Raw genomic sequence first — 17,058 nt, 5'->3', positions numbered from 1 at the left:
TCCAGGGGGGCAGTAGCTCTCCTGGCTTCAGGGAGCTCACCTGCTGCAATGCAGGTCCCGGCGGTGGACATGGAGAGGGGCTTATTAGTAACGATCTCCCCTCTCACCCGCATAGTCAGCGCCGGAGAAGCCACTGAACCTCGGGGCACAGGTTAGCGTGCAAAGGCAGAGGGTGGAGCTGGATGATGCTGGAGTGTTCACAGGTTTCAGAGTGTGGCTCTGGGCACCCACTCTCGCCTGCACCCCACTCCCGCCTGCACCCCACCCTCTCAGTGCTGGTTGGATGTTTACATCAACCATGTGAGTTAGACTTTGAAATTTTAGCTGAGATAGTTCCAAGCTTGTAAGTTACCGCAGTGGACAAATTTCAAAAGCCACTTTCAAATAGAACTTTTAATTCTGATTTCTAGAAACATCTTCAGGATGAGAAACAATCACTCCCATAGTCACACACGTGCACCTCGTCGGTAGCCCGTGCGTCTTCATCAGTGAAACGCTTCTTGAAATTCAGAACTAACTTGCAAAAATGTGTACACACCCAGGTGACGGCCACAGTCACAAAATTCTCATGTTGCCGAGTCCCAGTTTTTATTGGAACCCAAAAGACGGTCCCATGGCATGCGGGTGACCCTCTACTTGTGCTGCGGGTGGTTCTGCAGGTTCGTGATCATCTCCCCGGCCGGCTTGCCTTCGTAGCAGATCTGGTAGATGGCGGTGAACAAGGGGAACTGGTCCAGCAGCCCCTTCTGCCGGAGGATGTGATACACTTGGGCAGAAGTCAGGGGGCCTTGGAGCCTCTGCCCGTTCAGCATCTCCTGCTCCAGCTCCTCAATGGTCATCCCGGTCTTGGCAAAGGCCTCAGCCACGCGGTGGTTCCGGCCTCTGTAGCAGGAGGTGATCAGGTCGCCCACGCCGCAGCTCTCCAGAAAGGTGGCCGTGGACACCCGGCCCTTGAAGAAGATCCTGGTGAAGGTGACCATCTCCATGAGCCCCAGGCGGATGATGGCGGCCTTGGTGTTGCTGCCGAAGCCCAGGCCGTCGCTGAGCCCAGCTCCCACGGCCACGATGTTCTTAAGAGCCCCGCAGAGCTCCACAGTGTCGGCATCGTCCACCACAGTGATCCGGAAATTGGGCGTCTGCAGGAGTTCTTTGAAAAGAAGGCCATTGCTCTTGACTTTGCTGCCGATGGTGGACTCACAGAAGCTCTCCTCGGCCACCTCGTTGGCGATGTTGGCCCCCATGAGCACGCTGACGTCGATGCCCACCTTCTCCCGGATGACGTCGGAGATGAGCTTCAGGTCCTGGGTACCGCTGTCCACGCCCTTGATGAGGCTGATCCCCAGCGCCCTCTTAGGCACTTTGCCCGCCATGTCTTCGCAGATCCTGTGGATGAACTGTTGGGGCATGGCGAACACCAGCAGGTCTGCATCCCCCGCGGCCTCCACGAGGTTTGGGACGGCGACCACGCTGTCCGGCAGCTTGTGTCCGGGGAGGTATTTCACGTTCTCGTGGTCCTCGTTGATGATGTCCGTCAGCTTCCTCCCGTTCACCGTTTCTTCTAAGACCCACATCTTGACCAGGGGGGCAAATTTCTTAAGTTGCTTGACATTATTACCAATGATTTTTGCGATAGCCGAGCCCCAGTTTCCCGAGCCCACAATGCACACTTTCAGGGGCGCTGCTGCTCTGACCAGGGTGCAACGCAAGGAGTAAAACTCTTTTTTTATTGTTGTCATTTCTTCATCCAGTCGCCAAATACCTAGCAAGCTGCTGCCAGCTCGGGCATCGCTCAGACCCCGGGGAGGCCTCAGCAACCAAGACCAGCAGACTCATCTCCACCCATCTCTTGCCCAAGAAAGTGTGATCAGGGCTGTTGGGGGGCAGCTGGCAACCCTGTGAGTCAGCCCTCCTTTGTGAAGTCACACAAGAGCTTGCCAGCGAGGACACTGAATGCTGGGCAGGCTGCTTCCTTCTCCCCCCGGGTCGCCGCAGGAGTGTCCAGCCGGAATGGAGAGGTCAAGGCTCCCTCCCGTGTGTGACGCCCAAATGCTCCATCTCTTGCCCTGAACCATCAGCTCCAGCTCCCTCCTGGGCAGAAGACCCCAAACAGAGTCAGCGTTCTGGGTCATCGTGATTCAGGGGCGCTTACGGGCAGATACCAGCCTTCAGCGACTGGTAGCTACAGGAGGGGAGGCCGTTTCTGTCCTAGAGACTGTGCTTATGTGCTTGAAGCCTGAGCTGGCCACCCAAGAATCTAGCTGGTCATTTTCTCCCGATATGCCTCCTGGGCCGGCGGGCGCGTCCCCTTTGTGATCTCCCTTGTCGCCCGCCCTCCAGGTGGTGGCATCCGTCCCTGCGTGGGCGTCTGCTGTGCTCCCCACCCTGGTAGCTGCACATGGCTGCTGGCAAGAAGATGGTCTGTCCCTCTCCCTGCGGTCTGTCCCTCTCCCTGGCAAGAAGATGGTCTGTCCAGGCATCTCACAGGCGATCTGTAAGGAGTCAGATCTGGTCTGGACAAGGCCCGTGTCCCTGGGCGGCCTCTGTGCAATCCTGAGGTATCGCAGAATATAACTTTATTTACTCGTTGCCTTTTGGATACAATTTTTTGCAAAATGATTGTTGAATCTCCTGCTCATTTTTCTATTGAGATCTCCTTCTTTTTCTCACTGATCTGAGAAACGTGTTTACCCTGGATCGGAGTCCTTCATCGGCCACAACCATCCCCTCCTTCCTGTGGCTTGTGCAACGCCCCGCTCCGTGGTGTGTGTTCATGGCCAGAAATTCATAATTAAATGCTAAAAAAATTGTCTTTAAAAAATAATTTATGGTGAGTGAGTGTTTTTCTGTGAAAGAAGCTTAGTCTACACATGGGCATTCTCCGTTCATCAGCCCCAGGGCTCGCTTTCAGAATTTATAACAATTTCCCTTTTGCATTTAGATCCATAATGTATCAGCGAATTTTACGTATGCAAGGAAGAAAGGCTCAAAGTTCACGTTTTAGAAATATGGATACCCAGTTAATCCAGATTGATTCACTCACTTACTATATGTCCGTGTGTGCACACGCACATGTACATATACATTCCACACATATGTAATGAACTACTCCAAAATTTAGAGGTTTAATTTAACCAAAATAATTTCTTTTCTCGAGATCCCGCAGCCAGGCACAGGGTTCCGGGAGGACATTCGAGAGGGTCAGGGTCCCCTTCCAGGAAGGGCAGGAGGCTCCCTCCGGCTGAGCCTCCCTCTGCAGGAGCCAGGTGTGCACACACGAATGTGTGCACACACGTATAAGCGTGTGCGTGAACGTGTGTGAGCGTGTGTGTGAGTGTGCATGTGCCTCTGGACATGTCATTCTCTCCCTTGCCTCCACTTGCCTGTTTTTGCAAGCGTTATTCTACTGTCTTAATAACAGAACTTGATATAAACTTTAATATCTGGTGGCGAAGTCTCCATGTTTATTCTATTTCTTCACAATTAACTTGGCGATTCTCAACCATTTTATTTACATAAGAATGACTTAAAAGAAGCAATATCCAGCCCAGTTTTGCCCTCGTTTCGTTTTTATTTTCTCTAAGATCTTTGGTCCCAAATTCTATCTTCTTTGGTTAAGTAAATCGACACACGCTCGCACACATGCACACTTGCACACTCTTGCATTCACACATGCACACACTCAAACACTCACACACGTGCACACACTCAAACATGTGCACACTTGCATGCTGACACACTCTTGCACACTCACACGATGCACATGGGTGTGCAGGCACTTTTGCTTCTGTGCTCACACGGGCTCCTGCCTTGGTTGTGTGACTAACTGTCGGCTCCAGGAAAGACACAGGCACCGGCGCCAAGGCGCCTCCAGGAACACTCGCTTTGAGATACTTGTCTCAGAATCTGGCTCCCGCAGAGGGAGGCTCAGCCGGAGGGAGCCTCCTGCCCTTCCTGGAAGGGGACCCAGACCCTCTGGAATGTCCTCCTGGGACCCTGTGCCTGGCTGTGGGATCTCGAGAAAAGAAATTATTTGGGTTAAATTAAACCTCTAAATTATGGAGTAGTTCGTTATATATGTGTGGAATGTATGTATATGTAGCGCATATATGATAATATATGTGTGGAATGTATGTATATGTATCACATATATGATAATATATGTGTGGAATGTATGTATATGTATCACATATATGATAATATATGTATGGAATGTATGTATGTGTATCACATATATGATAATATATGTGTGCACACCCATGGATGTTATATTAGGGTGGTTTATCACACATTCAGAGAATTGTAATGTACAAGGACATTTTTTATCGCATGTAATCCAGCTCTCCGAGTTGTTCTCGGAAGAAGTATCGTTCTGACACTCCGTGGCCCCGTCACAGTCAGAGCTGCACTGTATCTGGAGCACAGTCTCCCACAGAAGCGGCGGAGAACAGGGCTGAAACAGGCTGAGGAAGCGGGCGCGAAGCCCATCATCCGATTCGTTCAAGAGTGTCAGCGGGATTGTGTACGAAGTATCCCCGTCACTGCCACCGCCACAGGCTGTCATCACACTCAGGTGCTTATGCAGCAGGTGACAAGCCCTCAGGGTCACTCAATTACAAATTCTGTGAACAAATGTTGGGGATCATGGTTTTTATTTCCCTGATGTGGAAGGAGAGCGTAAAACGATACATGCAGATGATGTCACAGATACTTGTGTGGATAATTATACTATTTCAAATGGACATGTTTATATTTTAGGAACGTTTGTCAGGGACATAGCAGGTCATTTAGGTTCCAGTTAAACATCTTCTCTGCACCTTCTCGGATGTTCCTAGTGCAACACGGGGCTTTTGAGATGTGCCGTGAGTACTTTGCAACCTATAATTGTTGAAATGCTGATGTGTGCACATTACACACTTTGTAAATAACTTAGAGCAATTCAAGGTTATCTCTTTAAAATTCTCTTGATTGCATTCTGATGCCTCCTTCAAACTGTGTGGAGTAATTGTCCATCTCCCACGCTCCCCACAGCGGCCTCCCCACTTCCTGCTGGTTCCAAGCTCCCTGCCGCTGGACCTCAGCAGGCTGCATCTGCAGGAACCCGAGCTGTGCCGGGGGTGGGTCTGGTGAGCACTGCCCTGCAATCTGACCAGGGAGGCGATAAAATCAGGGTTCTGCTGTTTTGACTGTTCCTGCATGATCTCTGCGGGCTGACTGTGCGTCAGTGAGGAGCGTGTCCCAGGCTGGGGCTGCAGGCTCTCTGCCTCTCGACTGCTGCTTTATTTCTCTCTGCCCACGGGGTAAAATGGCGCCTTTCACAAATTGTTCTCATGCAAATTCTCCTTAAATATATGGAGGCTATCTCTTTCCTGTCAGGTCTTAATACGAGTTGAGGTGATTTATTTCTCAGCATATTTTGCTTAAAAATCTGAGTTCATTTCATGGGCTGAACTTGACTTAATCCATCATGTGTGAAACACCAGCCTAAAAAGTCAAGCGTAGCCTCTGAACTGAGTCCCACGCAGCCAGTCGGGAATAATGAGCTCTGATAACGGCACGCGTCCCTGTAAGGAAGTGGCTCTGGATGCCTGCGTGTCTGCCGTGGGAAGAAACTGTGCTCCTCCGGCCTCGCTCCATCTCTCCTTACGTGGAAAGACGGTTCCAGAACATAGACAGCCCTCCCTGCGTCATGGTGAGGGCCAGAGCACTGCTGGGGCTGAGGCTCCCTTTGGAGGAGACGGGGCAGAGGTGCTGGCATCTGGGTTTCTACCAATTAGTGGAACAAGCAAGCACCAAGCCCCAAGCAGACGCCAAGTGCTGCCCAGGGGACGAGGCCGGCACGGTCCCTGTCTTCACTGGGCTGAGTTCTGACCGGAGGGGCAGGAGGCTCAAAGCTAACAGCACATGTGTGTGTGTGTGTGCGTGTGTGTGTACACGTGCGTGTCTCTGTCTGGTACATGGGTGACTGTGTATCTTTCCATACGTGTCAGACAGATGCCTACAGCCTGGGTTAAAAGGGGGTGAGTCCATATAGAACGGAGGGAGAGCCGGCTCGGCAGTCAGAACAGCATGTGCAAAGGCCCTGAGATCGGAGGAGCTCTGAGGAATTGAAAGGAGCGCGTGTGGTGTTGTGCGTGTGGTGGTGCACCACGAATGAGGTGAGAGGTGCCAGACAAGGCTGGGGGCTGGGCCAGGGCCGGTCTGGCCAGGAGGCCCTTGGGAGTCCCTCCTGCCCTCACCGCTGTGACCAGGACGAGTCCTGGGGTCTCACAGCATTGGTCTCCTCATCTGGGCACTGGGTACCCGCATCAGAATCATCAGGAGCTCCTTACAAAACAGACCCCCAACCCGCATGCCTCATGCAAACCTAAGTACTAGCCTGGGATTTGTAGCAACAGGGCCGGGGAATCCGTAGTCTCAAACGAGCACAGCGAGGAGGGACAGCAAGCCAACCCCGACTCTGGCCCCCAGGCTCGTGTTCTGGATTATCTGAGGTCAACTCTGCTGCTGGCGTCCTGCTGTGGCTCTGCAGAGGACAGCGGAAGCTCTTTCCTCCCCTGCTGGTGGCTCCTGATCTAATTATCACAGCAACCAGATGTGACATCTCCAGCCCAGCCTGTTTGAAGTCACAGAGGGCCCTGCTCAGGACCCACGCCTGGATCATTTGCCAAGCCCTGCCCCTGGCAGCAGGAAAGTGTCCTCATGCTAATTAGCAACGATGTGTCCTTGGGCCAGAAGGATCTGATGACCAGGCATAGGGTGGACATGACAAAATCATCCCCGTGGAAGGAGCACGGCATTGGGGCGGCCCCCCGACACCCCTCCAGCCCAGGGCCTGTTCCAGTCAGTCCTATGTGTCTGTAGGTGTGAAATGTGATGAATGTGAAGGTGCCTTTCCCAGGACGCTAAATGCACACATGCACATTGACTTGCCCCAGGTCTAGAACCCATGGGCTACCCGCATGCCCAACAGAACCACCCTGCCCCAGCTCCTGCCCTGCCCCAGCTCCCAACCGCCCCCCACCCTGCCCCCACCTCCAGGTGGCAGATTTGAGCCAGCCACACCTGCTGCTCCCCACAGCTTGCCACCGAGTCTCCTTCCGGGTCCTTCCCTGCACTTGCCTTTCTTTCTAGGCACGTGGGGCCGCCCTCTGCAGACTGTCGCTCATGAAGTGAACGGGCAAACACAAAGAGTCCGGAATTTGAGCTGGACATGGCTGTGTATCCAGCCGTGCTTCCCAGCTCCCCAAAGTTGGCAGCATTGTTCTCTGAGACCAGGACCCCCCAGTAAACTGGGGGGAGCCGGACAAGTCCCAGAGAGTCCTTGCCTCAAGAAAGATGATCTTTGGGGAGTCCTGTGGGTGCCAGCGCCGGTCGCTGTGGAGACACCACTGGGTGCCCGCAGAGACACCTGTGTGTTAATTAATATGGTCTTGACCATCATTCTGGGAGGCAGGTAAAAACCCAAGGATTGTTCTGCAAGGCGTTTGGTAGGACGAGCTGGCTAGAGGTGGCAGGGCATTATTTATAGTTTTCATTTGTTTCGTCCTTATGAATATTCATGTCTTCCTGCGAAAACAGTAATGAGTTTTATGAGAGTCTTGCCCCTGAGCCTTTTTGGGCATTTCACAATATTAGAAACATGCACCGTGTGATATTAAACTTCTGAAATTCTAAAACGTTCCGAATTCTGAATATTTCCGGGCCCACAGGTTTCACCTGGGGGATTTGCACGCACGTCTGTTGCGCTCACTGGGAAGTCGGGGGACCGAGGTGAGGGCAGCGCGGCACTCGGCAGGCCCAGCTGGGAAGGCCGCCGTGTGCGCCCAGGGCGGGCTGGCACCCCCGAGCGCCCGCTCTCCTCTAGAAGGTGCATTTTTAAATTGATCTAAGAAATGAAGGGGAAGTCGGGCCAAGTGACCCCTAGAGGGAGTCCCCCCGCCCCCCAGCTCTGGGTCTCAGGCCGCAGCGGCTCTCTGGCCCTCGCCTGCCCAGGGCCGTCCTCACTTCAGGACCTCACTTTCATCACGCCCCTTTGGAGCCCAGGGACGAGTCCTAAGTGCTCCTAATGTGCTCTGGGTCGGTGTCTGCCAGGCCCGCGCGGGACTCAGCGGCAAGGACAGCTGGAGGCGCAGCTGCAAACCCTGCGAGGCTGGCGATGCCCACAGAACGAGGGAAGCGCTCAGAGAGCTCACCCAGGACACAGCACACACCCCGCGGCTGCACCGTTACCCCTCATTGTGAAGGGGCCTCGGGCAGACACACAGCGATGAGACCCTGGAAAGAGCAAGAGCTGGGCGAGGACCGCGCTGGGCAGGGAGTCCTCTTTGCTGGCCTCCACTCTGCTGCCCGACCGCCGCGCCAGAGGCAAGGGGGAGGCTGAGGCACCAGCAGGGATGACCCCGAGGCGTCACCTCACGCGGCACAGGCACACAGTGAGGACTGGGCCGTGGGCTTCGGGCAGAGTGGCCGGACAGTGAGCGGTGCGGCCAGGGGGACCAGCCCCCCTGTCAGTGTGGGGGTGCTGAGGGGTTAGGTGTGGGCTGCTCCCACAGCCCCTGCCTGGGCCATCTCGGGCTGCAGTGGGCAGAGCCTTGGGCTGAGCGGCTTAGGCAACACACGTTTCTTTCTCACAACTCTGGAGGCAGAAAGTCCAGCACAGGGTGTCGGTGCGAGCAGGTGCCGGAGGCTCTCTCCACCTGCACAGCTGCCTTCCCACCTCCCCACCACCCCGGCGTCCTGGGTTCGCCCCTGTGCATACATCCTCGCTGCCATGAGCCTGAAGTTCCCGTGGGTTTTAGAAATAACCCCCCCCCCTTTTAGGATTATTCCCCTTCTGTTGTCATCCCTATTCTCTTAAAAATTCTTGCTCCTGTTAAATAACAAAAATCCAGCTGAGTCCACTTTAATCGTAACTGGCTTTACTGAAGGGTCCCTAAGTCAGGACGCATCGCACTAGGCAAGCAGAAGAGCCGGGACAGCTGTGAGATGGAGGGTGTGTGTGCGCAGAGGGAGGACGGGAGAAGGAAAGGGGATATTTCAGGCTTCGGTCACCGCATGGGAATGCAAGGAGTGGCTCTGGAAGATCCTCTCACCGCCCTTTGGAGACGCAGAAAGTTATTTCACTGGTGTTGGCCGGATAACTCCGCAGAGGCCAGTCAGGACCACCTTCCCGGGACAGGCTGAAAATGCATGGAGGTTGGGGTGACGTCTTGGGGGGCTTGGCCCAAGCGCCTCTATGTGGAGGTCTGTCATTGTCTTTTTAACACTCTTAAGATTCAGGTCAATGGCTCTTAGGGAAACTTTCAATTTCTCTCCCAAGAGGTTAATTAATTTGCATTTTTGTGTTTCTGTCCTTTATCCATGGCTCTGCTGAGCACTGCCCGGTCCCTCAGCTGCCTGTATCCCTGCTGGACTGTGAACTTTCCTGGGAAGGAAATCAGCCCGAGAGCTGCCTCCTGCACCACCAATGAGCGGCGTGCAAACTCCACGGCAAGACAAACCCAGAACCTGCAGGAAGGGGCGACAAGTTTAGCCCCCCACACACACACCATGGGGAGCCCAGCTCTCCCCGCAAGGTTGTGTGAAAAGAGTTTCTGGGTCAGTTCCCTGACTGGGCAATGGTGGGCAGTGCTGCTGTGAACACAGGAGTCACAGGCTTTTTGTAGCAGAGTTTTCATATATTTTTAGGTGAAGACCAAGCAGAGAATTAAAACGGAATGGGGGTTCCATTTTTATTTTCTTAAGGAATCGCCATCCCTTTCCCTCGGAGGCTGCACCAGCCTGAGTCCCCACCCCCGAGCCCAAGGTCCTCTGTCACCCCGTGCCTGGGTGTCGTCACATGGGCCCGGGGACAAGTGACACCTCGTCATGGTCTGGACTTGCGCGTCCATCATCGTAAGTGGCGTTCAACACTTTCTTGTGCCCGTAGCCATTTGATCGTCTTCTTTAGAAAACTGCCTATTTAGCGCGGTGGCCCATTTTGACTGGGTTGTCGGGTCTTGACGCTGGATTAGGTCGCTGCTGCGGGATGTGCGCTCAGGGGGACGCTGTGCAGCTCCTCGAAGGACAAGACTGTGCCTTTTGGAAGAAAATGGGTGAGCCTTGAGGTGACCGACTACTAAGTGAGATAAGTGAGCAAGTGAAAAACAAATCAGATGCTTTCACTTCTCTGTGGAATATAAATAACAAGAAAAAATACATACTGGCAAAATACAGCCAAAATACACCTAGACTTAGTGACTCATTCACTGGTTCAGAGGGAGCAGGGCCCTCCTCAGGTCAAGACTGTTTGGTGGGTGGAATACAAAGCTGCTCGTCGCACACCAGATTTTGGGCTTAAACAGTCCCCTATTCCTATTAGTGCGTGTGAACGGAGCAGGCACGTCTGCAGGATGACAACGACCATGTGCAAAGGCTAACAAAGAGGAAGGCGGAAGACAGCAATGCGGACACTTGTGTGAGGAGCATGGGTAGCCCAAGAAAAACCGGCGGAAATAATTGTCAGACTGGAAAATACAGTGGCTCCCAGAGGGCGCGGGGAGGAGGCAGGACCCGGTCCTGCGGCTTCGGTGGGGGACATGGAGCGTGTCAGGCACATATGGAGGTGTGGCATCATGCTCCCCGAATTACATAGTCGCATGAACCACTGGAACATCAATTTGAGAAAAGGTGTAGCTGCAAACACCATGGCAACTCAGGGGCAGTGAGACCGTCCCTCTGTCGGCTATTTCTGGAGTTCTCAGAGTGTGTGGCTGCCGGGCTTAGGGTTGGTGTTCACGCTGGCTTCTGTAGGGGAGTGTTTGATGATTACTCTAAGCAGACGTGGTTGTGAATGGTCCGCCACATGCCAGGCACTGTGTTAGTCTCCATGTGGCAGGTGCCATCCCTGGCATTGGTCTTCCACATGCTTTTGAGAAGAGGCACCCACAGAGGACCCAGCGAGTGGTCAAGAAGCAGGGACCCCAGGAACATGGATGGCCCCTGGGGCAGGTCTGGCCGCGCGGACCCTAGTGTGGCGGTCAGAGGGTCTGGTTTCTGGGCGCAGGTGCAGCAAGGCGGGTGTCAGAACAGAAGGGAAGCTTCGTACAGTGCAGGAGGCTGGCAAGGCAGCCCTCACTCGGTGCGAGACAGTGACAATGTCACACCGCCAGGGAGCAGAGGAGTAGAGGGCTAGCCGAGGGACAGTTTCCGCAAAGATTGATGGAGCTGGGGGGCGGCCGTGAGCCAGTGCCCCGCCCCTGGGGCAGGGCTGGGCACCTGCCACATCCCCACTCTAGATAATTTGGGCTTCTGTCTCATAAAATCACTAAAACACAAATAAACACTTGTCAGACAGTTGCAGAGAACCAATTTTGCACCTTAGTTATCAAAACCAGGTCAATGTTGCAGGTTAGGAATATGTTTTTCAAGCAGCTAATTGAAATTCGTGTGGACATTTCCAACCGTGTGAAAATTTTTCGACTATGGTTAGAAACTGTGTTATTTGCAGCCCAGCTCTCGCTCCTCTCGCTCAGCCACACGTGCATCCATGGGAGAGGGCGGAGAGCAGCCGCTCGACTGGGGAACTCCCCAGAGGTGCTCCTCTGCCTGCGAGTCCCACCCGTGCCGAGCGCGCCGCGCGGACACGCGGGACAGCGTGGGTTGTGACTCGGCCTCCTGGAGCCACGCCATGAGCTCCTCCCTGCGTGACACCAGTTCCACACTAAAATGTTCTAAATGACAACCACTAAGTAACACGCAGCCGTGTTTTGGGGCGACCGTCATGTTAGCAATCTAAAAGCCAGGCGCCATCTCCAAGCCTCCCACCCTCCAACCAGCCCCCTCCCTGGGTCCTCGGGGCGTCCCTTCCCCCCAGGCTGACCAAACCTCCAGGGGAGCAGACACGTGTCTTCCCAGCAGCAGCCTCGGAAACGTGGGCTCCTGGCGTGGGTGCCCATAGCTCCATCTCCAAGCGTGGCACCGGAGGAGACGCTTTAAAGAGTTCATAGCCATGTTCACTTGCGAGTAAGAGTGGGGGGGGTCCCTGCAGAGTTCATCTAACCGCCCACTTCTCTGTAGCCCAGTTGCCACTGGCTAGTGGGGAGCCCTGGGGTCTGATTCCGGTAATACCATAGTAGCCTGCTGCAGAGACAGGGCCCCCCCACGCGCACGACCCCTCGTGGCCATGTGCCGCTTGGTCCCTGCGCCACCGACCCCTGCCCTGTGCTTGGAGGACGTCCTCACCGGCCCCTCCATGCTTCTGCAGCTGAGAGTCTGCGCTCAGCTTGCCTTTAGCAGTCCTGACCACATCCCGCCTTTGAGGAAAAAAAGGTTCTGTCATTCCCCATTGTCTGCCAAGAACAGTCCAGAATATTTTATCTGTCCCAATTTGATCGACCTGACGTTCTTGTCTCCTCTTTGAAAAGGACAGTGATTTCTTTTCAGGGTTGTTGGATAAAGCATTTATGAAAGCAGCATTTCATAAACGAAACGCTATTTATAACCCTTATGAAAGCACGAGGAGCGATATTGTCCCGAAGTAAATCCCAGCCCGGAGCTCCAGGATTACCATGGAAGTTTGCCTAATAGACTCTTACTTGTTCGCACCTGCCTTTGGCTTCTCTTTGAGGACGTGACACTTTGCCAGACCCCTTAAAGGAGCACCTACTACTGCAGGAAGAAGATATGAAGGCATTTCACAGGAAGAAAATGATGAACTGTTAGGCAGGAAAAATTTCTTCAAATTTCAGTTCATTTCAAGGCCAAAAATGACCCTTTTACAAGAGTGCAAACTCCAATTTGAAGCCAGACAGAGTTTTGAGGTGAAAGCTGCTTTATCATTTCTTTCCTTTAATAAGCAAAACCTGATGAAACAAATCCCTAAATAATACAAAGCCATAGCTCGCTGAAGGCACTGTGCGTCGTATGATGGAAAAAGCTGGCTTTAAGATTGTTGAACTTGTAAGAAAATATAATGAGGAGGAAGGCAGAGATTAAAAAAAAAAAAAAAATAACGGGTCCCTCTTTATCCTAAGCTTTTTCTTAGCTCGGACTTCAGAGCATTCTATGTGCCCACCGTAACCTTCGCTGCCCTATTAGGAGACAGTGCCCATGCCGGGGAGCGGGGTGATGGTTCTGGGGTCTCAGCAAGGCCGCCCCATCTCCGAGTCCCCATTCTCCCTGTGAACTCACTTCCTGTGGTCGTCAGTACCCGTAACCTTGACTGTAGCCGCGGGGGGCCCTGGAAACCATCTCTGCTGCAGCCCCCACGCCCCCCAACTTGGGGTGCAGGAGGAGCGCTCCTGGTCTTCCTTCTCAGTGGCAAAGACAAGATGGCAGAGTCCCTGGATGCCGGAGCCCAGACTCCTCATTCTCCCAGGGACCAGCAAACCAGAAGGAGCTTCTCCAAAGAGGAGTCACTCTCTGCAAAGAGGCCGTGGCTTTCCTCCCAGCCCTGATGGTCTGAAAACCCCCAAAGGAAGCTTTCCTGAGAGCCCACAAAACACCCCTGCCTGCCCTCAAGGCTTCCCGCCCCCTCAGATCTACTGAAATGGAAGACTGAGCAGCCCAGGGCCGGGGCTACTGAGGAGCCTTCTGGGGACAAGTCCCAGACAAACCTTAGTATGGTCTCGAAGAAAGACCTGGGTGGGGCCCCATGGACCCCCCGCAAGGGGACTGCTGGGGGACTGTGCCATGAGACGACAGTGTATGAAACATACTAAGGTTGGAATCACGCCCCACATAAGTTAAATTCTCTCTCACACACATAGTCTGTCCGTTCTTGCCCCTATTTCCAATCACGTTATTCCATTCAAATGCTGCACCAGCACCACACCGTAGTCAACCCCCTATTCGTGAGGGGAAGGAATACAATTGCACAAAAAGAGGAATTGCCCTGTATTGGGGGGGGTGGAATGACAGTGGGGGCCCACCAGGAAAGATGGGAGATGCCACCACATCCGGGCACGGGTGGGCCTGAGAGTCCACTCTCTTCGCTAGAGTTTTCATTCATTAAGTACCTTCTCTGGGGCAGACCTGTGTCCGTTCTCTGCATGAATTATCTATGCAATTCTCTTAACAGATTTATCACCCCCGTTTTACGTCAGAGGAGCCTGATTCAAAGAAGATTAATTAACACGCCAAGGTCATACAGCTTGTAAATAAAGATGGAGATTTTTATCGCAGGAATTCTTCTACTGACACCATAATTCAAATGTCTGTTTCACGCAGTAATGATATAGGGAAGACACGGTGTCCCAGCTCAGCAAAAATAATTGCTTATAGCAGATGGGGTTATTGAAGAATTTAAAGATTTTTAAGAGTTTGGTAAAAGGCTCGTTCGCAGGCAGAGCTGAGTCTTGACCCCGCGAGGAAAGAGTCTGGCCCCAAACCTCGCCCCTATTCAGGGAGAAGCAGTTCCAGAAGACAGACCTTCCCCCGCTGCCCTCGACAGAGAGGGGCGGGACAGAGACGCAGGAGGGACGACGTGTCCCAGGCCTGGTGACCGTGAGCGCTCCTCGCCCTTGTCCTGGCTCTGCTTCTGTTTATGTTTTCTTGCAGACAAGACCGGAAAACCCGGCAAAAGAGCTGAAAGCAAGATGGAGGCAGCAGTAGAGAGGGTGAAGCCACAGCCTCGTTATCACAGCAACAAGCACGCCCACAGCGCCGCGGAGGCCGGGCGAGAGCAGACGTGAAAGAAAGAGTCTTGAGCGCAGGTCCCAGAAGTCCGCTCCCGTTCTCTGAATCCCTGCTGGTGCGGACCCTGTGGCCTCCCACCTCCCGAGTCGTCCCCCACACGAGCCCCTGCCGCTGCCCAGTTTGGGGAGACATCAGTGACATTAGCCCGACATGTCCTCAGTTTGCCAGCTCCTAATCAAACCAAATTTCCTTTCAGCAACTCTGTCTCTCAAGTTCTGGCTTGTGAGCGACGGTAGCCAGACCCCGAAACACCTCGTTACCAGAGCAGGCGGAGGCACCCTCGGGCATGAACACGTGGGCCAACATGGGTAAGCAAAACAAACCATGAAAAAGTACAGGAAAGGGTGAGAGCAACCAAGGGAAGAGGCAGTCTCCTCGGGCGTAGCCTTACTTGAACTTGGTCTTGAAGGATGATGGGACTGAGGATGAGATAATTGATATTCCAGTCGCGGGAAGAAGGTGAAAAGGGACACGTGGGCATGATGAATCATTGGCTGTGGTGCAATCACGGCTGGGGGGGAGAGGGAGGTGGGCGGGTGGAGGAGGTAGGGAACCAGATGATGAAGAACCTCCAAGCCTGCAGGAAGTGCAGTTTGTATTCAGAAGGTACCGCTGCGCCCAGGAGGGAGGCTGGTGCAATCAGCACGGCATTTAGGAGGCGAGCAGGAAGCTCTGTTCCGTCGTGGGGAGCATGAATTAGAAAAAGTGCAAGCCACGAGGCGGCTCTGGGACTGGCCCACAGACATGAGGAGAGGTTGTACAGGCAGTTAGGGGAGGGAGAAGGGAAGACAGGTTTGGGGAAAGGATTTTAAAAACTGGTTTTCGACAGCTGGGTGATAGGCACCCCTGGTGTCATCTCCTCTAGACACGCGGTGGAGGTGAAGTGTATGAATAATAGATGAAAGCTAATAAGAATATTTGAACCGTGTCTGGGTGGCATTCCAGGGTGGCGGGCTCAGCGTTGTCAGAAGCTCGGCACGCAGCGTCACTGCCCTTGTCCCAGGGGTGGCGAGGGGCAGGCTCCGGCATGTGTGACACATGGGGCATTTGGAATATTCCCCAACGGGCAGAGGTCCTGTATTGCCACGCACGGTTCTAGCACTCGGGATACATCAGGAAATAAATAAAACAGAACAACCCGCGTTCTTCAAGAAGGTAGCTCTGCGTGCTTGTCGCTGCCCTCCCTGAGAACTTAAACCAAGAGCCTGACCGCCAGAGCAGGGAAGCGCCTCACCTATCGCGACGGGAGAGGTTATTTGGATATTGCTCTATGAAATTACGGACTATCACAAAGTTATCATAAAAAGATGAAATATTTCCATTTGCAACCACATGGATAGAACTAGAGAGAATGACACCAAGCAAAATAAGTCAGGAGGATAAGGACAAATACCAGGTGATCTCACTCATGCGGAAGAGGAAGAAGCAAAGCAAGGAAGAAACAAAACCGAAGCAAAGCCAACCCTAGAAATCGGACTCAGACTGAGGCTGCAGGGAGAGGCGGGGCGGTAGCACGGGGTGGGGATTCTCGTGGACGAGGGGCCTGGAGCTTTGCTGGGGCGTGGCGTCATAACACACAAGTGAGAACCTACATCCCTGCAACTGACACTCTTGTAAGCCAATATGACCGCAACTCAATAAACAAATAAGCATGAAATCATAGCCCTGGCTTTTTATGACTCTTGATTTCTAGCCCCTACCCAGCACGGACTATGGCTCCACAAGTCACGTGACTGAGTCCGGCCGAGACCAGGGCGGAGAGCAAGGCTGAGCTGCCGGCAGCAGCCACAGGCCTCACCACACTTGCTCTGCTGAGCTCACCTACTGGAAAATCTTGGTTTTGTTCATTAGTGAACTGTCATTGGTCTGTCATCCAGGGAAGCACTTTAGGATATTGACACCCGGGTAATTATACTGTCAGCCACAGAGGCCGTGGCATCCGCGGAATCCAAGAGGAATCTCCACGTGTGGAGGTCACAGGAGACACTGCCTGCCCCACCGGGACCTGGGCAAGATGGACACTCAGACACAGGGAGTGAAGGACAGACCTTACGGGTCTTTAAGAGCAGAAAGACGGACGCTTTCCAGACCACTGACGCCACGCTGAACACCGGTTTGTTCATTTTCATTATTCAACTGCCAAAACACTCAGCCCGCCCTCTCATGCTCGGAAAATCTTTCAAAACACTAAATCATGAAAAATTCAGTGACGAGAGCTGATTTAACATGAACAGGGCGCCAGTGATTAATGGGTGCTGGAAGTTTCCTTTGGTATCACATCTCATGCAAGTAAAGGCTTTGAGCTCAAGCACCTGAAGCTTCCAGCACTTCTACACCTTCCTTAGAGTTGTTGAGCGGCAAGATCAGAACTGAACCCAGCTC

General features: G+C 53.4%; 1 protein-coding gene across 1 annotated transcript; it reads right to left on the bottom strand.

The window, feature by feature from the left end:
* Positions 1–632: 632 nt before the first annotated feature.
* On the bottom strand, positions 633–1,736 carry LOC311168340 (glycerol-3-phosphate dehydrogenase 1-like protein; the record flags this gene model as incomplete). Its single annotated transcript, XM_084229742.1, has 1 exon — positions 633–1,736. The coding sequence occupies one exon, from the start codon at positions 1,734–1,736 to the stop codon at positions 633–635; it is 1,104 nt and encodes a 367-aa protein (XP_084085868.1).
* Positions 1,737–17,058: the final 15,322 nt, after the last annotated feature.

Source organism: Talpa europaea, assembly GCF_964194135.1.
Source record: "Talpa europaea genome assembly, chromosome: 3".
In the NCBI taxonomy this organism is placed as follows: Eukaryota; Metazoa; Chordata; class Mammalia; order Eulipotyphla; family Talpidae; genus Talpa; species Talpa europaea.
This window is presented reverse-complemented; position numbering and strand designations above follow the sequence as displayed.